Here is a 27,353-nt window from a genome sequence, read left to right as displayed (position 1 = left end):
GGGTCTGGTCTGATCCTGCACTTTGTAGGAATAAAGAAATTTTTATTCAAATGGCTGAGCTGGTGTTATGAATCAGTGGTGGTGTGCTCGCCTAGCAAGCATGAGGCCCTGGGTTCGATCCTCAACACCACATAAAAGCAAAGGTATTGTGTCCACCTACAACTAAAAAATAAGTATTAAAAGAAACTATATTGAAGGCTGAGAGGACAGACTTGAGGCGGTTCATGGTTTCCCCAGGCAAAGCTTTCCAGGGGTTGCAGGTGTGAGATAAGGTTCCTAAGCCTGTTATCTCAGAGACCCCCTAAGACACTTAAGATATTCTTGTTTCTGTGTCCTGACTTGACATGCGTGGTGCTGCTGGGTGTGTCAGAGCTATGGCTCTCCCTCAGATGCTCCATGAATTCCCAGATCACCCCCTTCTGCCCTCTTCCCTAGAAAGATCTTTGCCTTTGACCTGGATGCCAAGCGGCTGGCATCAATGGCCACTCTGCTGGCCCGGGCTGGTGTCTCGTGCTGTGAGTTAGCTGAGGTTGACTTCCTGACTGTTTCACCCACGGACCAGCGTTATGATCGCGTCCAGTACATCCTGCTGGATCCTTCTTGTAGTGGCTCTGGTGAGATGGGGAGAGTGTGGCTGTGGGATACCCCACCCCAGAGCTGAAGCACACCAGTTTGGTTGGGTCTTGGTTCTGACTCAATAATGACCTTAGGCCTGCAGACAAAATGTTCTCATTTATCAAGTAGGATCTCAGCAGCCTGGGAAACTGATCAAAACGCTCTTCTCCCCAGGGATGCTAAGCAGGCCACTGGAGGAGCAGGGGTCAGGCACACCTAGCCAGGAGCGTTTGCGTGCCTTGGCGGGCTTCCAGCAGCGGGCACTGTGCCATGCGCTCTCATTCCCCTCCCTGCAACGCTTGGTCTACTCAACATGCTCCCTTTGCCAGGAAGAGAATGAAGATGTGGTCCGAGACGCCCTGCAGCAGAACCCGGGGTTCAGGTGACGGCCTCCCCAGGGCATGGAAGGGTTGCCGAGTGGCCCCTGGAGCCTGATCCCTCCCCTCCTTCCTTGCAGGCTAGCTCCTGTCCTGCCCTCCTGGCCCCACCGGGGTCTCGGCACCTTCCCAGGTGCTGAGCACTGCCTCCGAGCCTCCCCTGAGACCACGCTTACTGGTGGCTTCTTCATTGCTGTGTTTGAGCGGGCAGAGGTGCTAAGGTGAGGGAGCCAGGGGTGGCCTGCTTAGGAGGTATGGGGTGACTCGGGCACAACTACCTGACCTGTCCTAATCTTCCAGCTCAGCCTCCCAGGCAGAAGCTCTGGCACCAGAACTTGCACCCAGCCCAGCCCCAAAGAGAAAGAGGAGACGGCGAAAGGCTGATGTGCAGGCTGCAGGTGCAGGTGCAGGTGCTGAGGCCACCTGTGGGAAGTGAGGCTGCCCAGGCCGCCTGTAGGCTCCACAGGACTGCTGTTAGTGCCAGAGGCAGCTGGCAGGAAGGACAGAGTGGAGGGTCCTAGTTATTCCCTTGGGTCCCTCCCTGGGGGCTGCCTGCATAAATAAAAGGCAGAATACAGGCATCTGATAGGTCACAGTTTTTTATTCGTAATGACATAAGCAAGGAGAAAAATCACATTCATACTAAAAAGTCCAACTAGACAACAGGAATTACACCTTTATTTGTAATAGAAAGTCCAGCCTCCTGTTCTGTCCAGTGCAGAACATGTACATGTACGCACTCACACCCAGGCTAGAGCAGGCCCCCCCCTCTTCAAGGGGTTCCTGGCCTGCTGTGGAGCGGAGGTGAACTAGCTCAGACTAAAACTAAGAGGTTCCGCCCCACACTAGGTGCAGGCAGAGGCTCCATCCCTAGACCTGTGCCCCACCCTGACGCCTCCAGTCCTAACAGGTATTTGGGACTTGAGGTCCTGGCTCCTTCCTCAGCCCCCCACACAGCTAGGCCAGTAAGTGCCCAGCTCCCATTGGGGTGGAGGCAGTCCCCTGCCACAAGACATTCAGCCTCAGTTACAAAGGGGGAGGGGACTAACTACAGCTACATCACATTATTTATAAAATAAGAATTACACTTATATAACATGTCTAGGAGGAGCTCCAGTCCCTCAGGAAAGCTGCCTGGGTCAGCATTTGAGCCCCTCCTTCACACAAGCATAACCTAACTATGCAGCTAATTCTAATCAACAGCATTTATACTTAACCACCTCAATGAACCAAGCTTGAAGGAATTTAAAAGGCAATTTAGCTTAAATACAAAAATAAATTTTTATTTTGTTAAAAAATGTTTAAATATTTTCTTTTAATTTAGACACACGCATTCATACTTCTTCCAAAGAGGATGGGCATGGCAGCAAGGCTCTAGGGCCTGGGGAGTGTAGTTTGGGAGCCAGGGGAGAAGGGGAGGGAGGGAAGGGTTGGCAGGGGTCCTGTTTAGGAAAGAACTAGGGTCTGACTTCAAGGAAGGTTCATTGGTGTACACTGGACATACTGGGAGTGGCCTTGCCTAGTGAGGTCAGGAGGTGGGAGAGGAATGTTGGAAGGGGAGGGTCTTTGTTTCCCTAAGGCCCCATCCCCTGGGCTGCCAGCCCTTAAAGTCTAACCACCACTGGAAAACTCAGGAGCCAGCACTGGCTCTCAAGTGGTGCCACTTTGATTGGCCAGGCCAAGAGGCTTGAGACAGTTAGGTCCGGCACTACCAACATGCCGCCACACATACAATTCAATTCTTCCTCCAAACTCGATTCAAAGAGCAACAGACATGGGCTTCAGACAGTGACACAGGACAAGGCGTAGGGTGGACAATCCCGGAGGCAGAGGGTGGCCAGTGAGGCCAGCAGGGGGAGGAGGCAGCAGAAAGCAGCTGTGGGCATCCTGCCTGCTCCAGAGCTTCTCCTGCAGCAAGGGTCTTGCGCTGGCTCTGCCAGACTAACAGTCTTGAGCCACCAAGCTTTTAGGGGCCAAACTGGCAGAGGGCAGGAGACTGGATTCAGACCTGGCAGGGAGAAAGGGGGCAGTGGGAGCAACACCCACTGGGGTCTCCAAGGCAAAGCTAGATTCAAGGTCATTTAAAAAGGAATCCTGCAGGGAACCAGTGAAGGACAAAGCAGCAAGTAATGGGGAAATAAGAGTCCCCAAAAGGGATCAGAGGAAGAGAACCACTTCTTATAGCCTAGCCAAGCAGGTAAAGCTTAGGGATAATCCATTTTCCCCAATCCCATGAAACACAACAGAGATTCAAGTGGGTGCATTGCACACCCTCTGGCAAGGATGGTCCTGGGGGCGGGGGAGGTGGGAAGGGAGGCTACCTGACTTAAGTGACACAATAGACGAGCCAGGGAAGAGAGCGGACAGTATGTACAGATGTTTCTTTAGTTCTCCAGCCTCACCAGTGCAACTGTTCAAGTACAGGTTTCGGGCTTTAGCCCTGCCCTTGCCTGCCCCCTCCCTGAGGTGCCCACTCCCTCCAGAAGGGAAAGGGCCCCAGGGCTGCCACCACCTCCCTTGGTGGCTGAAGCCAGAGATCTAGGATAGTTCTGTTTTACGGAACTTGAAGGGTCAGAGGCTCTTTCTAGCAGGTGCTGAGGTCCAGATTTGGGCAAGGGCTGGGAATGGGGACAGGACAGAGGCTACTTCTTGCGGTTGTGCTGCCTTCGGGCCTGCAGTCGCTGTCGAGCCCCTGGGGTCTTGGATCCCGCACCAATGGAAAACGAAGGGGCTGCTGATCCTGGAAAGATTCAACAAGACCTTATTAGGTAGCTGCTCCCAGAGCACATGGTTTTGAGGCATCAGCTCTAAGTCAACAAAACGGTGGGGACTTGAACAGGGTCCCCAGATGCCATGGCAGCCCCATGAAGACGCTATTAAAATGCAAAACCTCCAAAAGTCCCATAAGGAGGCCCACAAATCCATTTTTACTTGACTTCCCCAAGTGTCCTGGGACTGTCTTCTCAACTCTGCTGTCCAATTCCTGCTGGGTGGTGCTGGACCCCCAGGAGCTGTCTCCACAGGGGCCTGGAGAGCCAGGAACCTTGCCGTACACCCCAATTCCTCCTCACAGAGGAGAAAAGCAGATGACACTGGCAGTGGAGAGATGGCTACTTACCGAAAGGCCCAACTCCAACAAAGCCCTGGGTGGGTGTTGAGGAAGCCCCAAAGGAGAGGCTGTTGCCCACTGTGCCCACTCCAGCAGTCGGGGTGCTCTGCCCAAAGGTGGGTGTGGAGGTGCCTAGAACAGACAGCAGAGGACTGTAGAGACTGAGCCAGGGTCAGAGGAAAGAAAACAGATGGCAGAGAAACTAGGCAGAGGGTCTGCTCTTTGCAGGGGTGCTTCCCACTGGACCTGCCAGCCCTGGTTCACACCACCATAGCCAACTGTAGTGGTCACACTTGGAGCTCAGGTGAGCCAGCAGGCCCTCAGAGCCCCACTTTCTGTGCACACAGCCCAGGCATGCCATGCCTCTTCTGTTCTCCTGCCAACCTGCCCTCTGACAGCCTGACTCATCTCACTCCAGCGCACCATCCTGTTGGACCATCTGATCTTCCCAGGTGCTCTGGAACTCCCTCTGCAGGGCCCTGTTTGGCCCAGCATGGCTGCCCTGCCCACTCTTCTCTCCCTGCCACAGAGAAAGCTGCCTCTCTGGTACGGTGTCAGCCTGGAGGAGGGCAGGACCTTCCCTGCTCCCCAGAAGCTGTGTCCAGACCACTTCTCTTCCCTGCTCCTTCAATATCATCAGTCTTGCTCCTGAACATCTATCAACTGCCAGATGTCCTCTTTTATTCAGCGGGCCCTTGGCTCACTGTTGCCCTCTCCATCACAAACCATGGTGACTTTGCCAGCTCTCAGGATGATTCAGGATTCCTCAGAAACCCAATGACCTCCACCCACCCACCCCTACATTCACTTGTCAACTGCTCCACCTCACGGTCCCCACAACCACCTTGCACCTTCTCCTGCCAGAGACTTGAAGTCCACTGCCCTCCTGCTGCATTCCCCCACAGGCTGGAGATTAGCAGCTACCTGCCTGTTTTAACCTCAACAGCCGGGAGCTGCTGGAAAAGACACAGTGCTGACTTGAAGTTCGGGCTTCTCTTCTAGAGCACTGGCCTGAACTCATGCCTCATGCATGCTGGGCAGTGCTCTCTCCCACTAAGCCACATCCCAGCCCTTTTTGTATTCGCCCAGGCCGGACTCCAATCTCTGACCCTCCTGCCTAGTCACTAGGATTACAGATGACCACCATGCCTGGTATTTCTCTATTTAATCAAGGACACAGAAGCTCTGAGGACAAAAATTCACCTTCCAGATGGCAAATAAGACCACTTCATTCTGCTGCAAATTCTACAATTTCCTTGATACTTAAAATCCAATCACTGGAGCCCGAGGTCACCTTTGCCTGTCTCAGAACCTCTCTCACACCATCTTCCATCTGTAGCCAAGCTCGACTCCCTCTGCCCCCAGGGCCCTAGCACCAGCCAGGCTCACAAGCTCCCCACCCACATGCCAGTCCTTCTGTCACAGACATCCCTCAGAAGAAATGGACTGCTCAGAAAGGCTTTCCATGACCACTGAAAGGCACTAGCGAACACTTACTGCCACCTGCAATTTACTCGTCTTTACCAACAAGTTCCTTTATCCAGCATCAGGCCTAGCAGACCACACCCACTCCTGATCTTACCTCCAAACACAGGTTTGCTCTCAGGTGTGCCAGCCACATTGAAGGCAAAGGGTGTGCTCTGGCTGGGTGTGCCCAGGGCATTCTGACTCAAGCCCCCACCAAAGGGGGTGGCGGTTCCTGTGGTCCCACTCTGTCCAGCTCCAAAACTGAAGGCCCCAGAGGTGGAGCTGGGGCCTGGGGCAGCCGCACTGAGCCCGAAAGCCCCACTGGCAGCTGGTGCTGCAGATCCCCCGAACGTGAAAGGGGACGGAGTTGAGCTGCCAAACACTGAGCCACTGGTCCCACTGGGGGTGGTCTGGGTGGTAGCTCCAAAGCCAGAGGTGGTGGCTGCACCGAAGGAGAAAACAGGCGTCGTGCCTCCAAAGGCTGGCTGTGTGCTGGCAGGGGTGCCGAAGGCTGAGGCGGTGGTCTTCAAGCCAAAAGCTGACTGTGTTGAGCTGCCAAAGGCAGGCTGGGCCGTCGCTGGCGCTGCAGACGGGGCAGGGGCTGCAGAGTTCCCAAAAGTGAACGAGCTGCCAAAGCTTGGAGCAAGGGCTGGCTTGGAGGACCCCTGCTGCTGCCCATCAGCAGCCCCAAATGTGGGCTGGGGGGTGGCCACTGGATATGCTGGGAGGGAGGGCTTGGCACCGGAGCCAAAGGGAATGCTGAACGCGGGGGTGGTGGTGTTGCTGAAAGTCAGGGTGGGCTGGCTGCTGGTGGTGCAGGCTGAAGTGGCAAGGGAACTGCCGAAGCCACTGAAGCCAGCAGTGCTGTTGCTGCTGCTGCTACTGGTGGTGGCCGCCTCAACAGCACCGGGCAAGGACTGGCCAAAGGTAGTGGCTGCTGTGGATGTTGGTGTGGCAGTGGATTTGCCAAACTGGAATACAGACCCCACGGCTGGGGTGAAGCTGGCGGCAGAGGCAGGGGGTGCTCCAAAGGGGAAGGGCTGAGAGGCGGGGGTCAGGCTGCCAGTCGTGCTGCCACCAGCGCTGGCCACGCTGCTGACCCCAAAGCAAAAAGCAGGTTTGGAAGCAGAGTCTGTGGATGTGCTGGCAGTGGTGGCTGGAGCCACGGCCGAGGTGGCAGTGGCCAGGCCAGCAAAGAGAGGGGCAGCTGGGGCTGCAGCAGCTGTTGTTGGCTTGAAGGAAAAGGGAGCAGGCAAGGGCACAGATGCAGGTGGCCCCAGGTCACCAAAGATGGGCTTAAAAGTTGGGGTGGCAGTACTGGTGGTCATGGGCTGGGTGGAGCTAGAAACAGCTGCAGCTGTGACAGATGTGACAGAGGGGCCTTCGCTCTCACTTTTAGGTGGTGTCATGAAAATGGGCTTGAACATGGGAGAAGCAGAAGACGTGGCTAGGGTGGCTAGGGCAGCTGGGGTGGCCGGAGATGCTGGGGCGGCAGGTGTGGCCGGAGCAGCCGGAGCAACCGGAGCGGCTGGAGCAGCCGGAGCAGCTGGGGAAGGGGCAGAGGGCATGCTGCTCGACATGCCGAACAGCCCACTCTGCTTGGATGTGGGGGAGGGGGTAGGCGGGCCTGGGGCTTTGGCAGATGTGTCGGTCTGAAGGGCTGGAGGTGACTTGGTGTCCACGACAGGTGCTGTGGAGGAGGCAGGGACCAGCCCCAAGAAAGTGGCTGTGGATTTTGAGTCTGAAGAGGTGCCTGGCAGGGGCCCTGGTGGTGGAGAGCCAAGGGAGGTCAGCAGGCTAGGTGTCTTCAGAGGTGATGGGCCTGTGGTGGTGGCCACTTCAACAGATTCTGGGAAGAAAGTAAGAAACCCGAGTTCTCTAGTAGGACAGAACCAGCATGTCTGCGCCTCTGGTGCCTCCCTTAGTCAGCTGAGAGGTGTGACAAGTCTACGCTGCACAGCCTATGAAACTCACTCAGAGGTTCTCCTGTTTCCATCCCCCAGACCACAAGACAGACAGAAGGGAATAACCCAGGACCTAACTCCAGGTTATACGTGGAGATGCCACATCACCAGAGCACTGACCTAGACAGGTCTTGTCTATCTAATGGAGATGCACCACGCTCACCCATCAGCTGCGAGGAGGAGACTCTCTGCCCCTGGCCCCGGGAGGCTGCACACTACACCTGGACTACTGTCTGAGGAAGTGCAGTAAGAGATTGCACAACTCGAAGGCCTGGGCCTGTGACATTCAACTGACCCTGGAAACCCATGTGGAGGAACTTATCTTATTTAGGGCTGTTGTCTAGTAAGCCACACTGCAGATACCTCGCAGGGTGGTCCTCTCATTTACAGATGATGACAGCAAGGCTCAAAGCAGTCCCAAGACTGGGCTTTGAGTGGAGCCGACCCATGCTGCCTTCCCAGTTTTACTCGAGGCAGCAGCAACTTTAGACTGACAGAGAAGCACGAGGCTGGGCTTCATCCTGAGGGCCAACACTGCACGGTACTTACCTGGGAGGGATGGGTCTGGGGGACTCTGCATCTTCTTCAGGCTTTCTAACAATGGGTTGGTGCCCGTGGCTTGCGGGGAGGCTGCTGCAGAAGGGGTCCCCACAGCAGGCGGGGTGAAAGTGAAAGAAGGCTGAGTGGCAGGTGGGTTCTCACTGATGGAGTTTGGAGGAACATCTGAGGGAGAGAGACAAGATTCAACCTTTGCCCCTTGCTGGAGAATTCTTTCAAGATGGCACAGGGAAGCTCCAGGGCTAGCAGCCTGATCTAGAAATTGTTCCCCTCAATAGTGCTCACTGGGGGCTGGGGCTGGGGGCTCAGTGGTAGAACACTCGTCTACCATGTGTGAGGGAGGCACTAGGTTCGATTCTCCACACCATGTATAAATAAATGAATGACATCTAAAAAATATAAAAACAAAGCAGAAAAAAAACACCCAGCGCTCACTGTGCTCTAGGATTTAATGAAAAGGTAGGTGGCTGGGGGTGGTGGCGCCTGCCTGTAATCCCTAGTGGCTCAGGAGACTAAGGCAGGAGGATGGTGAGTTCAAAGCCAGATTCAGAAATTTAGCAAGGCCCTAATCAATTCTGTGAGACCTTGTTCCTAAATAAAATACAAGAAAGGTGGCTGGGGATGTGGCTAAGTGGCTAAGCGCCTCTGGGTTTAATCCCCATACCAAACAAAAACAAAATACCTAGCTGGACTTCTCAGAAGAACAACAAAGGAAAACAAGAAACTCTTTCTTAGGAAACCCTTTAGAAGAACAATAAAACCAAAACCAAAGGAAACGAACACATGGGGCCTTTGGATGTGCCACTGATGTGTACCCCTTACCAGTCTTGTCCTCCAAGACCTTGTTGAACCACTGGAGTGAAGCTTTCTTCTCCAGGTCAAGGTCCTCAGCAGTGACGGAATAACCAAGCTGAGGCGGTGGAGGCTGTCAAAGAGGAATGGAGAGGCTGGGCCATCGTACAGCAGCAGAAGCTCACTTGCACCAGCCCTCCCAAGATGCAAGAGGGCCAACATGGGTGACTAGACATACCAAGGTCAGTTGGTCCCCTCGCCTGGAGGGCAGCAGCGGGATCTTCCGTTTCCGCTGTCCAGAGCTGCCAGGTGTAGACGGGGAAGCCCACGAGTTCGGCTGATTCCGAGAGGTTGTGTCTGCAACTTAAGACAGGAAAAGGGCCTGCTGGCTTACTTCCCTCTCCCAGCAGGGCAGAGTGCTTTTCTATCCACTTGGCTTTTAACACTGAATTGTCACTGTGTGTCTAAAAAGATGCTATCTTCCATGGCTGGGGCCCCCAGATGGTATCTGTAAGATTATTTCTAATAGTTGAGGGGAAATAGTTAATTGCTCCAAATGCAGCATCCAATGCTTACTGAGTATACTGGGTACAGCTCTCTACCCAGGACCGTGTCACATGGGACTTGTCTGTACGACCCTCTCCTTTATCTGTGAAGGCAGGCTGCCCTAGCTAGACAGGGCAAAGCTCTGCCAGGTGTTCTCAGAGGTACTCCTTCAGCCATCCCTCCACCCACCGCTCCTGCTTGCTCATCCACTCACCCTTTTCTCCCTGGGACTCCTTGTCGGCCACCAGTGGAGTCGAGGAACTGGAATGCTGACATGGCTCGTCTTCTCTGTGGGGTTTTGAAAGGTGGAATTCAGTTTGATAATGTTCTACACCCTTCTAACTACCAAGGAGCCCAGGCCACAGCATTCTTTACCATGCTTAATTAAGATCTCAGTATGTCGACATAAAAAAAGGTCAAAGGAGAATTCCTATAGAAACGAAGATCCCAGAGAAGCCTGTCTTAAACCAACCACAACCCCACGCAGTCTGCCGAGCCTAGATCTCCAAGGAGCAGAGCTTCAGTTGGCTGCATACCCAGAACCCTCTCGGCACTCCTGTTGAGTGGCTGCTGGAGCAAGAGGCAGAGCAGGGCCTGTGCAGCCAGTGTGCGAGGCTGCAGGAGGAGGGCCATGCTGCTGGGCGCCTGCATCACTGCCCTTCTCTGAGTCTTACGCTCTTGATCCACTGAGTCCGAGTCATACAATGCCCGAGAGGCAGCTCCAACCCCTCCCTCCTCACCCCTGCCTGTCTACACAGAGCAAACGGTCACTGGAGGAGGTGATAATCACCTGGTTTTCTTGGCTGGCCTCTCCGGAGTCTGAGAGCGGGAGGAAGCTGGGCTAGAGAAGGGGGATGCAGGGGGTCCACTCCTCTTCCACAGCTGAAATCAATCAGAGTTAAACAGCTGAGCCCAGGGACAGCTGAGCACACAACCCTAGAGAGAGATACTCTTGTGGTTGTGTTCATCACTGCATGTAAAGTCTCTTTTTAAGGAACTAAAAAATATTTCTTTGTGAAGACCCCTGAAAAGAAAGTAAATTGTCAGTTATGGTTTTGTGGCAATTACAATTATGGAAGCAAAAAAGGAAAGAAAAGCCTAAACATAGAAGGAATGAATGCACCTTTTGCATATAAGAAGTAGGACTGAGGGGCTGGGATGTAGCTCAGCGGTAGAGCGCTCGCCTAGCACGTGCAAAGCCCTGGGTTCGATCCTCAGCACCACATAAAAATAAATAAAGGTATTGTGTCCAACTACAACTAAAAAATAAATATTAAAAAAATACTTAAAAAGTAGTAGTAAGATTGATGATATTCAGTAACAACACAGAGCTATATGCACAAGCTACTCCAGACTATCTATGGAGGAGACAAAAGTAAATTTAAACATACTTTTAGGAAGATAAGCCAGTAAACTAACTCTTGTTTTCATTAAGTTTAGTTTTAAACTTTTTTGTGATAAGGGAGATTGAACCCAGGGATGTTCTATCACTGAACTACATTCCCAGCCCCTTTATTTTTTATGTTGAGACAAGATTTGCTCAGTTACCCTGACTGGCCTCAAACTTACAATCCTGTCTCTGCCTCCCCATTCACCACACCTGGCTTTATTTTTCAAAACATGCCGTCATGACATTTGTGATTTTTGCTACACTTCTGGCATCTATGATTATGTGCAGATCATCCATATCTGTCTCTTCTACCAGGAAAAGTCTCTGACAGCAAAGACGGGGTTTTCATCTTTGCTTCTCCAAAGGCCATCGGCAAGGCAGTGGACACAGAGCAGACACTAGGCACATACTCTGGCCAGCAAGTCCACTGATATTTCTTACAAGAGGGTATATGAATAGTCAATAAACAGTTCTCACTTCTGTCTTACCAGTTATTGGGGAAATGCAAAGTAAAACCCACAGCGGAATACCACCTAACATCCACAAGAATGGCCAGAGACTGACAGTACCAAGAGCGGTGAGGAAGCGGAACAACAGGAACAAGACCATGTACTGCTGATCCTAAAAGTATAAACTAAAGCACTCCAGAAATTGTGCCAGGCACAGTGGTACATGTCCTTAATCCCAGTGGCTCAGGAGGCTGAGGCAGGACGGTCTTGAGATCAAACCCAGCCTCAGCAATTAGTGAGGCCCTAAGCATCTTAAAGAGACCCTGTCTCAAAATTAAAACTAAAAGGGCTGAAGATGTAGCTCAGTGGTTAAGCACCCCTGGGTTCAATCCCTGGTGTCAATAAAATAAAATAAACAGGCAACATCTGCTTAAATTGAACATACACAAATTTTATGTATGTGCACCAAACAAAAGACTTGTATAAAGCAACAATAATGAATGACCCAGTGACATACATGGACGAACCTCACAAGTAAAATGTTGACTGGAAGAAGTCAAACATAAAATGACAAATGCATGCTCTGCTTCCATTTATACCAAATTCAAAACCAAGGAAAAAACTATTTGTGGTACTAAAAATATTCAGGAAGGAAAAGAGGAAAGAGTACAGTGATGCGAAGTGCAAACCAGGGGACGCTAGGTGTTAAAAATGTCTATTACCTGACCAGCGGATGGGTGGTCATGATGATTTGTGTTTCTCTGTATATTACACTACAATTTCAAAAGCCATTTAAAAAATAAGATTATATGACAAAGAATGTTATACAAGATATAATAGGTAAGACACTTGGAAAGGAAAAGCGCACATACTGCCTCTTTATTATGAAAAAGAGCCCCCAATCCTGGCACTCTGCCAGCCCTGTACTGCAAGACAACACGTTGGGTCAGTAACACATTACATAAACGATGGAGCCGAAGAACTCCCACACCTATTAAGACTAGCATGACGCAGGGATTTCTGGTGATGCTGGTATGAACCTGCTACACTGCCAGGTGTAGTGGCACTCACTCGCCTGTACGCCCAGGAGGCTGGGGCAGGAGGATCACAAGTTCAAGGTCAGCCTCAGCAACTCAGTGAGACCCTTGTCTCCAAATTAAAAAGTAAAGAGGACTGAGGATGCAGCTCAGGGGCAAAATGCCCTTGGGCTCAATCCAGCATTCCTACTACCACTACCAAAAAGAAAAGCTTAATCCACATAATTATGTAGAGCATCCAATTTTCTGTGTCTGTTTTTTTTTCCTCTTTCCTTTTCTCTTTCTTTCCATGGTACTGAGGATTGAACCCAGGCCTGGAGCACACCAGGCAAGTTACTCTACCACTGACACATTCGATCAGCCTTTTTTATTTTTTTGAAATAGGGTCTTGCTAAACTGCCCAGACTAGTCTCATGATCCTCCTGCCTCAGCCTCCTACATTTACAAGCATGCGCCACCATGCCCAGCCAGGATCTAATGCTTGATAAGGATAATAAAATAAAAGACTATGCTCCTGATGTATATATTTATTTAGAGTGTATTCCTACTTACGTATACAAGAAGGTTTACTATAAAACTGTGCCTGCTACATCTGCAGCAGACTCATCCATCTCATGTTTACTGAGTTCTTTGGTTGTACCAAGAGGCTACACTGAGTGGCTGACCTATACCAACTAGGTCAGGTAAGTGCACTAACTCTATGGCACTCACTCAATGATGAAAAAATCACTAATGATACATTTCTTGTTAAGTGACATTGATTGTACCTGCACATACAGTAAGAATGTTAACAGCAGCAAGCCATGGAGCAGAGACCAGGAGAGCCAGGATAATGGAATTTTGCTTTCAGTTTCTATTTTCACATGAAAGTTATCAATGCTTAAATATTCTTTTGAAACCAAGAAAGGCAAACATTTCAACAAATAAGAATAATATACAGTAATGAGTAAACTCCTACTGGGCACAACAGCACATAGCCTGTAACTCCTGGCTACTTGTGAGGCTGAGGCAGGAGAATCTGTAACTTTGAGGCCAGCCCCAGCAACTTAGCAAGATCCTGTCTCAAAGAATTAAATAAATAATAATTTCCCTATTGTCTCGATACTTATTGTTAGTTTCTTCTAAACTGCTGGTTGTATGAAAGTATGACACAAGGACATAAGGACAATACCTACCCAGTCACATTACCAGATTAAAGATGAGAAGGCAAGAAAGCAACGTGGAATCACACACATACCCAACAGCCCAAGGAAGAGGGCGCTGCATGGAGTTCTTCTGAACCTTGCTTTTTATAAATTTTTGGTAAGGATGTAAACAGGTCATATAGTGCTAGTTCTGAAAGTGTAAACTGAAAGTAAAGGTATTCTTCTAAAAGTGTTAGCTGCCCTACCGAACAGGGAGCTTTCTGCGAGCACCGCTGCTGGTCGGTGGGCAGCACCTCCAGCACTGACCATTTCTTCCGGCGAGGAGGAGCCCACTTACACTTCCAGCAGCAACGCACAAAAAGCCTGTTTCCGCTAATATTTCTGTGGTTTCTATTTTATATTTAAAACTTTATTTCATTTGGAATAGGTTTCTCTAATATAGAAAAAACTCTTGAAAATGAGCAAAGACCAGCAGCCCTTCAAAAAAAATGGGCAAAAGTTATGAACTAATAATAATGGAATGAGAATAAAAAAAATCATTCAACATACGAAAAGAAGCCCATGTTCACTTATGAGACAAAAATCAGATACTGCTCTTCACCTGTCCTATAGATGAAAACCCCAAACTGTGAGAACCAACTTTGTTGGCCAGAATGTAGACAAATGCTCCCCTGTTCCCCACCATGCACCATGGCCACAGGGTGCTGAACAGTACACAATGATCAACCAAGAAATTAATCATGACCCAACATTTTTTGTGCAAGAATACATAAAAATATAAAACCAAAGTAATTTTATGTAAAAAACCCTACCATCTTAAATGTGAATTTGAAATGTCATTATGAACTAATGATTCTGATTCTTCTTTTTGGAGGATCTGTATCTCTGCTAGAACCTAGACTAGGTTCTAATAGAATTTGTACTGGAAGAAACCAAAACTATTTGAAGAAACAGCCAACTTTAGTCTGAGCTGGAAATGTACAAAGATTTTGGGGAGGGATCAAAAGCAATAAGACTATTTATTTGGGGCTGGGGATGTGGCTCAAGTGGTAGCGCGCTCGCTTGGCATGCGTGCGGCCCGGGTTCGATCCTCAGCACCACATACAAACAAAAATATTGTGTCCGCTGAAAACTAAAAAATAAATATTAAAAAATTCTCTTTCTCTTTAAAAAGAAAAAAAGACTATTTATCAAAGACTGCTGGGGTCTAAACAGAAGGATACAGGAGACAGGTTTTTTTTGGGAGGGTACTGGGGACTGAACTCAAGGGCACTCAACCACTATGCCACATTTTTAAATTTTTTAAATTTAAAACAAAGTGAAACCTGAAAATTTGTTTAAAGGGGCTGGGTTGTGGCTCAGTGGTGTAGTGCTCGCCTAGCGTGTGTCAGGCACTGGGTCTGATCCTCAGCACCACATAAAAATAAAGGTATTAATGTCTACCTACAACTAAAAAAATTAAAAGAAAATTTGTTTTAATTAGTTATGCATGATTGTAGAATACATTTATGCACTTTGATATATTGTACTTAGATGGGACATATTTTCTCATTTTTCTGAGTGTACGTGTTGCAGAATCATATCGGTCATGCAGTCACATACATATATTCAGTAATGTCTGTTTCATTCTACTGTCTTTCCTATCCCCACATCCCCTCCCCTCCTATTACTTCCCTCTGCCTTAATCTAAGGGAATACTATTCTTCCCTAGTGCCCCCTGCCTTACTGTGATTTAGGATCCACATATTATTTATTTATTTAAAGAGAGAGAGAATTTTTAATATTTATTATTTTGGTTCTCGGCGGACACAACATCTTTGTTGGTATGTGGTGCTGAGGATCGAACCCGGGTCGCACGCATGCCAGGCGAGCGCGCTACCACTTGAGCCACATCCCCAGCCCCTAGGATCCATATATTAGAGAAAACATTTGGCCTTTGGTTTTGTGGGTTTGGCTTATTTTGCTTAGCATGATATTCTCCAACTCTAACCATTTACTGGCAAATGCCATAATTTCACTCTTCTTTAAAGCTGAGTAATATTCCATTGAGTATACATACCACATTTCTTTATCCATTCAACTATTGAGCCCTAGGTTGGTTCCATAGTCTAGCTATTGTGAATTGAGTTGCTGTAAACATTGATGTGGCTGCGTCACTATTTTTCTCATTTTTCTGATTGTACAGATTGCAGATCACATTGGTCATACTGCGTCACTATCTTTAAGCAAGCTGATTTTAAGTCCTTTGGGTATAAACCCTGAGCCACATCTTAGTCCTTTTTTTTATTTTGAGACAAGGTCTCACTAAGTTGCTTAGGGCCTCAGTAAGTTGCTGAGGCTGGCTTTGAACTCATGATCCTCTTGCCTCTCCCTCCAGAGCCACTGGGATTATAGGCGTGCGCCACTGTGCCCAGCAACAGGAGCCAGTTTGAAAGGATTCCCACCAGCCAACATTGGAAAAGTCTCTGTGTAAAAATTAACTACAATGTATTGAAAAATATGAAATGTCTACAAAAAATTTGGAAGTTAATAAAGATAATTACCAGCAAAAGCAAAATCTCCAATGGTCCCTTCTGCAGTCAGCTGTGCCATCTGATTACCCTGACCCTTTCTAGGAAGAATGTTTTCTTCCACACAGGTTATCAAGGTAATATATGCAGGAACCATAAAAAACGAATATCCCCATTTTCAACCCCCAACAACAGCAGATCTAGCTAAAGATGACAAATGGCTACTAAAACCACCAGAGGAAAAGTCCAAAAGAAAATTTAAATGAATCAGACCAGCAACACCAAAACCAGTGGTCAATATTCACATTCCTGAAGTGGGAAACCAGATGTCGTCTGCCTGCTGAGATGAGATGTGTCAGGAAACACAGCACCACTACGCAGTACCTGCTCAAATAATGGTGCTTCAATCTAATCAAGCTCCATGATCCAACTACTCACAAGGAATAGGAGAGAATATATGTTTTGAAACAACATTATAATGACATAAACTGAATCCAGAATGTAGGAAATTCTGCAAAAGGGATCCATAAAAAAAGAAAAAGGGGATATGAGAGTATTATAGAATAAAGACAAACGTTCAGTAACAAAGGTGACAAGCTCAGTTAAGGCTCCTTAACCAAAGAAACGCTGGTAACTACTGAAGCTACAGTGGAGTTTCCTGTAGCTATTCATATTGGAAAATTTTTATATAATAAAAATAATTTAAAAATAGGAATAAGTATGTAATTAATGGGGCCACTGTGGTGACTAAGCTAGGAAATGCATGTATCCAGCTTAGCACTGAGCCCCACACAAAACAGGTGCTCAAGGGAAAGGTTACAGTGATGCCATTTTCGCTCCCATGATCACTCACTGAAACTCAAGTGCTGTATGTTTTCTCTCATACATGGATTCCAGAGAGGAAAAAACAAAGGGTGGGAAGTGTCTCATGAAAACAGAAAGGAGACCAACCGAGGAAAGGACAGGGGGCAGGAGAAGGGGAGAGGAAGGGGTACTGGGAAATAAAACTGATCCAAGTAGACTGTTATATTGTGAGTATGTATGAATACGTGACAATGAATCCTGGAACAAGATGGGGATGGCCTCTTCACCACTTCTATTCAACATGGTCCCTGAAACTCTAGCCAGAGCAATTAGACAGACAAAAGAAATTAAAGGCTCAGCCTTATCTTTCACTGACATTGCTATAAAGGCCTCAGGACTGATGAATATGTCTCAAAATCTCTCCCCTCAATAACCTTTTTTGCCACACTTTTTTTTTTAAAGCAGTTCCCATCTATAGTACCCACCATGGACACACTGCTGAAGGGGTGCTTTAATAATCCCTCAAAGATGAGGAAGAGTTCAAATGATTCACCTGCCCTTTAGCTATTAAGTGTCAGAGCAAAGATTTCAGCCCCAGCTTGGCTGGCAGCAGAGTGTTTTTTTTTTTTTCTTGCACGACATAATCCCCTTTCTCAACAACAATCAACCAGTTTTGCTTAAAGCTTACTCTAAATATTACATGCCTATAGGATAAATCTCTTCTATGGTCCAATGCAACCCAGACAACCAAGCTTTGGATCAAATTAATACAACTGACCTGTTCAGCCATCTTACATTTATTTGCAATAATAGCTCTATTTCTACCCTGTTTACTTCTTACTTTCTATTCCATTCCACTGGTCTACAGTTTATTTATTATTTAAGGCTTTGAATCTCTGTTAGCTTAGAGACAATCCCAATGTTGGTAATCATTTTCATTAAGTGACGCCAGGACCCCCCACCCCACCCCTTCCCCCGCAGCCCCAGCAGCACAGAGCCACCACTGTACCTGTGAGATGCCACGGGTGGAACTATAGGAACTGGTGATTGCATTTCGGCTGGAGCTAAGAATGCCACCTGTGCACGTGCTTGTCAGGGAGCTCACAGAAGAGGTGCGTGATCGCTTGTTCAAGTGGTCATCTGAGCTTTGGGAAGTGAGACCTCTCTTCAGAGACCCAGGTCTAAGGGAAAAGGGAAAAGGTTAGATGTACTACTGAAGGCAGCATCCTTCCAAGGGTCCATATGTGGTTATAACACTTTTCTACATACAGATGGAAGGAAGAGGACAGTGCTCTTAATTGGCACTGCTCACAATTTGGCTAAATATATCTGAGAAAGTCAGTAGAGAAAGCCAAACATTCAAAACTCAAATGTGCGATTCCATTTATATAATATTCCAGAAAATGCACACTCATCTACTGAGACAGAGCCATGACAGCTGGAGCAGGGTGGGCTTGATTATAAGAGAAGCACGAAGGAGTCTGGGGGTGATGAACATGTTCATTACCTTCATCAGAATGGTGTGACAGGGGCATGTGGCAAAACTTGGCATATTTTATACTTCAAACAGGTACAGTGCATTATATGTCAATTATACCTCGATATAGCTGCTAAAAGAAAAGAGTTAAGAGGAACCAACTATTGTTTCTAAACCTACAACCGAAACAGACATTCCCCACATATCCTTCCTGCTACAATACAGACAACAACCTCCCAGAGTGATCTGTGCCAGCCATGAGCCGTACATTCTACACTTCATTATTAGGAAGTCTTTCCCTAAGCTCTTACCCACAGATCTTACCTGCAGCCAGATGGAGCCTTGACAGTTCTTTACCTTTTGGAGGACCACTCTGCTTCCTTTCCTTACTTCCCAATACTTCCCCTGAGGTCATTCACTTCTGGGCTAGTTTCTGTATCCTCAAAACTCCCTCACCTATCACCACCACCCCTTCTGGCGTTTCCAAATCTCCTGAACATTCCCAACAGCCCAATTATGGGACCGGCCCAGGTGTCTGCAAATGACTCAATGAACAAAGAAAACGTGGTATACATACATACAGACTTTCATTCAGACATAAAGAAAAATTAAATTATGTCTTCTGCTGGTGCGTGGAAAGAACTAGAGAACATGCTCAGTGAAATAAACCAGACTTGGAAAGTCAAGTGCCGTGTTTTCTCTCACACGTGGAAGCCAGAGAGGAAAAAACAAAGGGTGGAAAGTGTCTCATGAAAACAGAAGGAAGACCAACAGAGGAAAGGACAGGGGGCAGGAGAAGGGGAGGTACTGGGAAGTAAAACTGACCCAAGTAGATTGTTATATTGTAAATATGTATGAATACGTGACAATGAATCCTGGAACAAGTCGGGGATGCCCTCTTTCACCACTTCTATTCAACATGTCCCTGAAACTCTAGCCAGAGCAATTAGACAGACAAAAGAAATTAAAGGGATATGAAATTAAAGGAAAAGAACTCAAACTATCATTATTTGCTGACAACATGATTCTATACTTAGAGGACCCAAAAACTCCACCAGAAAATTTCTAGAATTAATAAAGGAATTCAGCAAAGTAGCAGGATATAAAATCAATACCCATAAATCAAATGTATTTCTATACATCAGTGATGTAAGAAATTTTCTCTGAAAGAAATTAGGAAAACTACCCCATTTACAATAGCATCCAAAAAAAAAAAAAAGAAATACAACACTTGGGAATCAACTTAACAAAAAAGAGGTGAAAGACCTCTACAATGAAAACTACCAAACACTAAAGAAAGAAAGTGAAGACTTTAGAAGATGGAAAGATCTCCCATGCTCTTGGATAGGCAAAATTAATATTGTCATAATGGCCATACTACCCAAAGCACTATACAGATTCAATTCAATTCCAATTAAAATCCCATTGTCAGTTCTTATAGAAGTAGAAAAAGCAAACATGAAATTCATTTGGAAAAAAAAGAGACCCGGAATAACCAAAGCAATCCTTAGCAAGAAGATTGAAGCAGGAGGCAGCATAACATCAGACCTTAAACTATACTACTGAGCTATAGTAACAAAAATGACATGGTATTGGAACCAAGCAAACACATAGACCAATGGTACAGAATAGACAACACAGACACAAACCTACATGAATACGGTTATCTCATACTAGACAAAGACACCAAAAACATACACTGGAGAAAAGATAGCCTCTTCAACAAATGGTGCTGGAAGAACTGGAAATCCATATTCAGCAAAATGAAAATAAACCGCTCTCACCTGCACAAACTCAAAAGTAGAATAAGAACCTAGGAATTACACCAGTCACCCTGCGCCTAACAGTAAGAAAAAGTAGGCCTAATCCTCATCATGTCGGATTGGGCCCCAACTTCCTTAACAAGACTCCTGAAAGCCTAAGAAATAAAATCAAGAATTTATAAATGGGATGGACGCAAACTAAAAAGCTTTATCTCAGCAAAAGAAACAAATGAGGTAAAGAGAGAGCCTACATTTTGGGAACAAATTTTTGCCACACGCCCATCAGGATATATAAAGAACTCAAAAAACTTAACACTGGCGGCTGGGGTTTAGCTCAGCAGTAGAGCGCTTGACTTCCAAGAGTGAGGCACTGGGTTCAATCCTCAGCACCACATAAGAGTATATAAACAAACTAAAGTTACAGCGTCGGTACCATTAAAAACTTAACACCAAAAAAAACAAACAACTCAATCAATAATGGGCTAAGGAGCTAAAAAGACCCTCCTCAGAAGATATACATTTGATGAACAAATAAATGTACCTACCACATGTAAATAAATAAAACAAACATATAGTGTCCAACTACAACTAAAAAATAAATATTAAAAAAAAAAAAGAATACAGACAACAATAAATGTTGGTGAAGATGTGGGGGAAAAGGCACACTCATACATTGCTGGTGGGACTGCAAATTGGTGGGACTGCAAATTAGTGTACCCAATCTGGAAGGCAGTATGGAGACTCCTTAGAAAACTTGGGAATGAAACCACCATGTGACCCAGCTATCCCACTCCTCGATCTATATCTGAAGCACTTAAAATCAGCATACTATAGTAACACAGCCACATCAATGTTCATAGCACCTCATTTCACAATAGCTAAACTATGAAAGCAACATAGATGCCCTTCAATAGATGAATGAATAAAGAAACTCTGGCATGTATTCACAATGGAATATTACCCAGCATTAAAAGAGAACAAACTATGGCATTTTCAGGTAAATGGATGAAGCTGGAGAATATCATGCTAAGTGAAGTAAGCCAATCCCTAAAAACCAAGGGCAGAATGTTCTCTCTGATAAATGGATGCTGATCCATGATTGGGGGAGGGGGGCATGGGAAAAATGAAGAAATTTTGATGGGGCAAAGGGGAGGAAGGAGTGGGGGAGGGGTATAGGGACAGGAAAGATGGTGGAATGAGATTGATATCATTACCCTTGGTACTTGTATGACTGCACGTATGGTGTGACGCCACATCATGTACAACCATAGAAATGAAAAAGTGTGCTGCAGTTGTGTACAGTGAATAAAAATGCATTCTGCTGTCACATATTTCTAATTAAAATAAATCTTTTAAAAATTAAACATTAAAAAAACCCAACAATGAATCCCAGTTATGTATGCTTATAATGCACAATGAAAAGGAAAAACAAAACAAAACCCCCAAAACAACAAATCCCCTTAATCTCTTGGTTGCTTGACTGGAATTAATCTCAGTTTGTATACATCCTTTCTTGTATGTTGAACTGAACATGAGGTTCTGACAGTCGAAGCATAACTATAGAAAGCAGGACTAACCACACTTCCCAGCTTCATTCTAATCATCTTCTAACAGCAGAGCAGGATCACATTAGCTTTTCTGAGAGCCACATCACATAAGTTATGTGTAAGTTATCCTAAGCCTTTCCACACATATTTCTGATCCCCCCCCCTCCATTTTGTTTCTCCTCCAATGTTTTTTTTTTCTTTTGGTACATTTATAGGGGATTGAACCCAGGGATGCTTAATTATTGAGCTACACTCCTAGCCCCACCCCATTTTTTTTTTTTTTCACTCAGCCAGGGTTCTCACTAAGTTGCTAAGGCTGCCCTCAAATTTGTGATTCTCCTGCCTCAGCCTCTAGAGTAGCTAGGATTCCTGGAGTGTGACACCATGCCCACTTCTCCAATGTATTTTCAAACTCAAATGCAGAAACTTATTGCATTTAGTCTATTTAAACAAGCCTTGTGATCCTTCTGTTTACATACCTGGTCATCATATACACTTACAAGCCCTTTAACTTTAGCAGTTTATTCATATTAATGTAAAAGTATGAAAAGAAATTGGACAGAAGACAGTTAATGTGGCAGGTTCCTCAAAATGTTCCTTCCCGATTTCAAAATGTGAACCTGAACTACTTAGCAAATCAAAAAGCAAAGAGAAATCTTTAGGGCAACAGATATGATAATGCCCTTTTCCTCAACAGCTGATATTTCATCCAGATGAACTCTCACTTACTTCGGTACAAAAGCAGCAGGGACTCCATTGGCCACCAGGGGCTCAAATGCTGAATGTCCACTCCCACTGCTATCATGGCGCCTACAATAAACCAAAAAATTCTCAGTGAAATAACATGATCCCCCCCCCACCCATGGCATCTATAATAAACAAAAAAATTCTCAGTGAAATAACATGACCCCGCCCACCCAAAGCATATTTTCAGACCCCTGGAATTATATACTACCTCTGTGGAACATAGATTACATTCTAGAAAAGGAAAAAATTGTTTTAAACCTCTAAGTCTTTGAAAGGTAAATTTAATCTGAGATAGCCCTGGTAATGAAGGATAGCATGAAAATACTTTAAGACCTTTTGAACTACACAGGTGTTTCAATTTCTTACTTTTGACACTTAAGTATTATGATCATAAATTTAAAACCCAACACCCACAAATTTGAAAAATTAAAAACAAAAACCCCAAGTGTGTTGAGGACCAATCCACATACCTCACAGTGCTCTGGAGGTTAACATGCCAAAACGGTTAGGTAAAAATCTACATATCACATATAAGAGCATGTAAATGACACGTGATCACTGCTTATTTCAATCATGGGAAAGATAAGACTGAATCTTTAGTTGTACATGCACCACAGCCAAGAAAATCTTCATCCTGGAGAACATGAGACACCTACCTGGACCATAAAAATTATTTCCTCCCTGCCCTCTGCCATTCTTAATTTTGCAGTAATGATTGAACTCACATTTAGTTTACTACTGAGCCACATTCCCAGCCCCCTTTTTAAGTTTTTATTTTGAAACAAGGTCTTTGCTAAGTTGCCCAGGCTGGCCTTGAACTTGTGATCCCCCTGCTTTAGTCTCTTGAAGTCACTTGCATTATAGGCAAGTGCCACTGCCGTACTACTCTGCCGTTATTTCTACTTAGTTAGATGATATCAGCACGAACTGCTCATTTATCACAACTGAAATTCTATGTCTGGGTCATCATCACTGATTTTCCTATATTCTTAATTCATACACATAAATTAAGATTTCCTTTACTTAATTTTGTCTTCTACAGTACCATGGACAGCCAACTTTAAAATTGCTGGGTATAAACAATCCAGTCAAGGTAATGGGGACAAAAGTCATGTTCTTCAGGTGTGGGGTTCACTCTCTCCTCTGAGCTCTTCCCTGACCACTAGATATGAAGAAGCCCCATTCTTGTTACTTTTATCTCCCTGTTTTTTTTTTTATCCCCATATACTTATAATCCATGATTACATTGTTCATTTTGACATTTTAAAAAATTGCCTGTCTTGGGCTGGGGCTGTAGCTCAGTGGCAGAGTGCTTGCCTTGCATGTGAGAGGCACTAAATTTGATCCTCAGCACCCCATAAAAGCAAAACTAATAAAATAAAGACATACTGCCCATCTACAACTACAAAACAAGTAAACAAACAAATAAATAAATAAATAAAAACTGCCTATCTCTCTCAAAAAATGTCCCATGAGGGCTGGGATTCTGTCTTGTTTATTGTCCAGAGATCCTGGAACAGGGTCTGGCATTACAATGGGTGCTCAGTAAATATTTGCTGAATTGCAAAAATAAGTGGAGAGCCCCTAGGTTCAATCCCCAGCACACACACACACAAAAATAAACAAACAAACAAACAAATAAATAAATAAAATAATCCTCAGGTGATTCCTTGGAGAGCATAAATAGTCCTGTATCCCAAAGAGCCACTTAACTACCTCTCCTCTCACGGTACTCAGGAAGTTTTTAACTCCATATTTATTGAGTAATCATATAAACAAGATAAGGAAATTGGTTTCATCTTTATACAAACAAACCATACTCTTGTTCACTTTTGACAAGCACTTCCTTGAGTAGTTATGATTTTGAACCCAAGTTACTGAACATAAAATTGAGAAGACTTGAGAATTCTCTTCCCAAAATAATATTTAACATATTTATATCAGAAGTAGGATCCCAACATGGATAATCTACGGAAAGGAAAAAAACTATAAAAATTATCTGTCTTTACAAACTGAATAACATTAATGTCCTTATTACCAGGACATGAGAGAAGGGGACTTTAAAGACTCACAAACTGAAGCTGGCTACTGTCCCTTTATAAGAATGACCTAGATTTCACTGAACACCCAGGATCCGCACAGGAGCCCATTGAGCATCTGGGGGGCCTGCTACCTTCTCTTATTCTCTTGGCCATCAACAAACACTTGGTCTTCTTCCTCCACAATCCTTTTCTTCCTCTCTTTGAGGGCGTTCAGCACGGTCTCCTTTGCACATGGGTCTGGGACACTACTTGATGGTGATGGCAGTGCTGAGTTGATTAACGGTTCTGGTCTGTAACAAAAAACAAGATTGCAGCAGCTGTAAGACATTTTAATTGCTATACCACACAGCATTAGACCCAAGCCCCTGGAAACCATAATCTAACCAATTGGCAAAAGTATCATTTATATATTCACAGAACCTGTCCTGAGCAATGAAAGCTAGCCCAGGGACAAAAAATAAATGAAGGTTTTTAATAGAACTTGGGATTTCTCATTTAAATAAGCAGTCATTTCTTTTCCTTTCTTCTTCATTTTAATAATTGTTTTGTCAGAGAAACAACTATAGAAGAAAAAAGCAGACATAAAGGGAGAGCACTCTTCCAATAATACTCACGCTGGAGAACGAGTTAGCTTGCTATCTGGAGGGGCAATCCTCACAGTCACTGGGCTACACACCATCTTTGAATTCCGAGAAGAGAGCACAGCCTTCTTGTGACAACCATTCCAGCACACTGTGGGCAGTACCCCCAGCAAGGAATATTGGGCCTGCTGGATCGGATAGCGTCTTCGAGGGGTTATCACAAACCGACCGGGTAAAGTCCCACAATCCCTATGAAGAATGAGAGACACACCATAGAATCAGAGAAACTTAAAAGAACATCAGACATTTTCCAGAGAGTTTCTCTCTCTTTCCAAGCAATACAGAACACAGTATTTTTATGGCAAATTTCCATCTGTGGGCAGAAAGTGGCAGCTGTTCAACAGCTGTCTCTACCACAGACTTCAACAATTTTAGAGTGAAATTGAAAACCTTGCCTACACATGTACACTATGCTACTGGGTTGCACTGGGAGAAATTTTTCAGTATTCTTTGGATCAGTTTATGCTAATCAGAAAAATGCACATTAGTTCATTTTCTCAACTAAATATATTTATCAAAACTCTAAAAACTTAACACTTTCACTATGTTTTTTAATCAGTCAGGTTTTATCAACGAGGCATTTCCTGAGCCTGGTATCATTTCTCTGGTCCAGACAAAACAGCCAAACATTCCGGTGACTAAACGCAAAGAAGTATTTTGGCTCGTTGCGGAGGCTCGCGTTCTCCCAGGCCCACAGGCACTACCATCCAGCAGCCTAGGAACTGGGAGGGGAGGAGTGTTAAGACCGCGGTTCCCCGAGGCAGAGGCGGGCAGGAGACTTACACCGAATTAGGCGGGGGTCAGGGTCGACGCTCCGCGCAGTGCTCTTACCTGTATGCCGGCCTCCCGGAGGGCCGCAGGAGAGGGGTGGGGGGAGACGGGTGAGCATACGGGGCGCGCTGGGCAGCGGGCGGCGAGGAGCGGGCGGGCAAGCGGCGGCCGGGCCGCGCCCGCGGGTCCCCGCCCTCCTGCGCGGCGGCAGGCTGCGGCGGGCCGGGTTTGCCCAGGTAGCTGCCCATGAGCAGCAGTTCGGCGGGGTCGGGTCCTTCGAGCAGGGTCCGAGGCTCTAGGAGGCTTCCGTTTACTGCCGACTTGGCCGGGGACGAGGCGAGCAGCGCTCGCTGCCTCCGCGCGCTGCGAGGGAACGACGGCAAGGCGCGCGGACCTCGGGGCTCGCGGCTCAGTCCCCACCAGGCCGCGGTAGCCCCCACGGCCAGCCAGGCCAGCGCCGCCACCGCGGGCACCAGGTACAGCACGAGGCCGAGTAGCACGAGGCCGAGCAGCGCTGCGCCCGCCGGCCCGCCGCGGGCCCGGCCCCGGCTGTCCCGGGCGCTCGCTATGGGGGGCCGCCGCCGCTCGCCTCCTCCAGCCGCTGCAGCAGCCGGAGACATCGCGGCTCCGCGCCGCGGAGAAGACTTAAATATCCCAGCGTGCACCGGGCCAGGCGCCGCGTCGCCGCGCACCGTGTGCGTCACTCGCGCGCGACTCGGCGCGGCAGCGCGAGAGGGAGCGCACTAGCTCTGCACCGCCAAGACGAGACAGCCTTCGGAGAATAGCGCCTGCCTGCCCACAGCACTCTTAACCGTGCTTGACCGGCCTCCAGCCAAGCCCGTTAGCAGACACCTGTCGCCATCGCTCCCCGCCGCTGAATGCCCGAGCACGCCGTTCACACGCAGCTGCAGGGGCGCCTTCCACGGCAGGGTGAATCGCGGGGCCGAACCAGCCACCCTTATGAAACAGGGACCGAACGCGAAGCTGTGGCGTCAGGCCCCGAATTTGCATTTCTATGTGTGGCTAATGTGGGACCCCAACTGCACGTGGGGTCCAGATTCAGGGGTCGATTTTGAGGACCTGGTGGTCAATTTAATGTTATGTTTGTTAGGCTGAGGAAAACTGGTAGTGCCCAGAGCCGCGGGGTGGAGTGGATGGGGCCGCTGAGGGCCACGGGCTTGGGGAGGGGGTTAAAGTCGCATGGTATGTAAATTACATCTTTTTGGATTTTACTTTGTTAACTTCTGACTCATTTAAGACTCCACGTTTTAAAAATTGCTCCTGAATTACGTGTTAAAAACTTTTACCCGGATAGTCTGCCCGGCCAGACTGGCTTAGCTCAGCTTCTTCAGCCTTCATTCTTTAACTCATTCTTTTGTTCTGCTAAATGCTAACAGTGCCTCAGAAAGCTTCCAGCGACGAAAGGTGGTTTCTGGAAAGAATGTGGTGAGGAGGGAAAGGCAGGGGGAGCTGGCCAACCCCCTCCAGTGCTTTGATCAGGATGAATGACCTTGGTTGTGAAGTAAAGGAACTTGGCGCGGCTCTCCACTGCATCCTGGCCCTTGGCCACGGAGGAGTAAGCAATAAAATGTCCAAAACCTC

At 46.8% G+C, this 27,353-nt stretch overlaps 2 protein-coding genes and 1 long non-coding RNA gene across 7 annotated transcripts in view; 2 read left to right on the top strand and 1 right to left on the bottom strand.

The window, feature by feature from the left end:
* Positions 1 to 21,869, top strand: part of Nsun5 (NOP2/Sun RNA methyltransferase 5) — a 23,631-nt gene extending 1,762 nt beyond the window's left edge. For 2 of the 5 annotated variants that reach the window (XM_078023883.1, XM_078023882.1), the window contains exons 7-10: positions 436 to 614; positions 790 to 997; positions 1,073 to 1,213; positions 1,293 to 1,573. In XM_078023883.1, coding sequence (XP_077880009.1) covers positions 436 to 614; positions 790 to 997; positions 1,073 to 1,213; positions 1,293 to 1,428 — 664 coding nt within the window. In that variant the 3' untranslated portion in view covers positions 1,429 to 1,573. Of the gene's footprint in view, positions 1 to 435; positions 615 to 789; positions 998 to 1,072; positions 1,214 to 1,292; positions 1,574 to 7,571 lie in introns of those variants that run through there. The other 3 variants (XR_013426878.1, XM_078023884.1, XM_078023885.1) reach the window with 3 other exon arrangements.
* Positions 1,576 to 26,412, bottom strand: LOC101967395 (nuclear envelope pore membrane protein POM 121C). Its single transcript, XM_005328518.4, has 13 exons — positions 25,812 to 26,412; positions 24,954 to 25,169; positions 24,471 to 24,629; positions 22,280 to 22,360; positions 17,773 to 17,944; positions 10,219 to 10,310; positions 9,643 to 9,716; positions 9,121 to 9,245; positions 8,913 to 9,015; positions 8,082 to 8,255; positions 5,684 to 7,417; positions 4,111 to 4,233; positions 1,576 to 3,732 (listed from the first exon to the last, which is right to left on the bottom strand). The coding sequence occupies exons 1-13, from the start codon at positions 26,369 to 26,371 to the stop codon at positions 3,635 to 3,637; spliced, it is 3,711 nt and encodes a 1,236-aa protein (XP_005328575.2). The 5' UTR covers positions 26,372 to 26,412; the 3' UTR covers positions 1,576 to 3,634.
* LOC144367468 (uncharacterized) lies at positions 26,377 to 27,353 on the top strand. Its single transcript, XR_013426879.1, has 2 exons — positions 26,377 to 26,681; positions 27,149 to 27,353. It is a non-coding gene; the product is annotated as an uncharacterized LOC144367468 (long non-coding RNA).

This window comes from Ictidomys tridecemlineatus, chromosome 10 (genome assembly GCF_052094955.1).
Source record: "Ictidomys tridecemlineatus isolate mIctTri1 chromosome 10, mIctTri1.hap1, whole genome shotgun sequence".
NCBI lineage: Eukaryota > Metazoa > Chordata > Mammalia > Rodentia > Sciuridae > Ictidomys > Ictidomys tridecemlineatus.
The sequence above is the reverse complement of the archived record's forward strand: the minus strand, read 5'-3'. Positions and strand labels throughout refer to the sequence as shown.

What these genes read in the sequence shown, in the direction of transcription:
- LOC101967395 (XM_005328518.4), bottom strand. Translation starts at nt 26,371, where the DNA reads ATGTCTCCGGCTGCTGCAGCGGCTGGAGGAGGCGAGCGGCGGCGGCCC. An exon ending in TCCGGGAGGCCGGCATACAG is followed by an intron (nt 25,170 to 25,811) that starts GTAAGAGCACTG and finishes CATTCTTCATAG; the next exon opens with GGATTGTGGGACTTTACCCG. An exon ending in GAGCAAACCTGTGTTTGGAG is followed by an intron (nt 4,234 to 5,683) that starts GTAAGATCAGGA and finishes TGTCTGTTCTAG; the next exon opens with GCACCTCCACACCCACCTTT.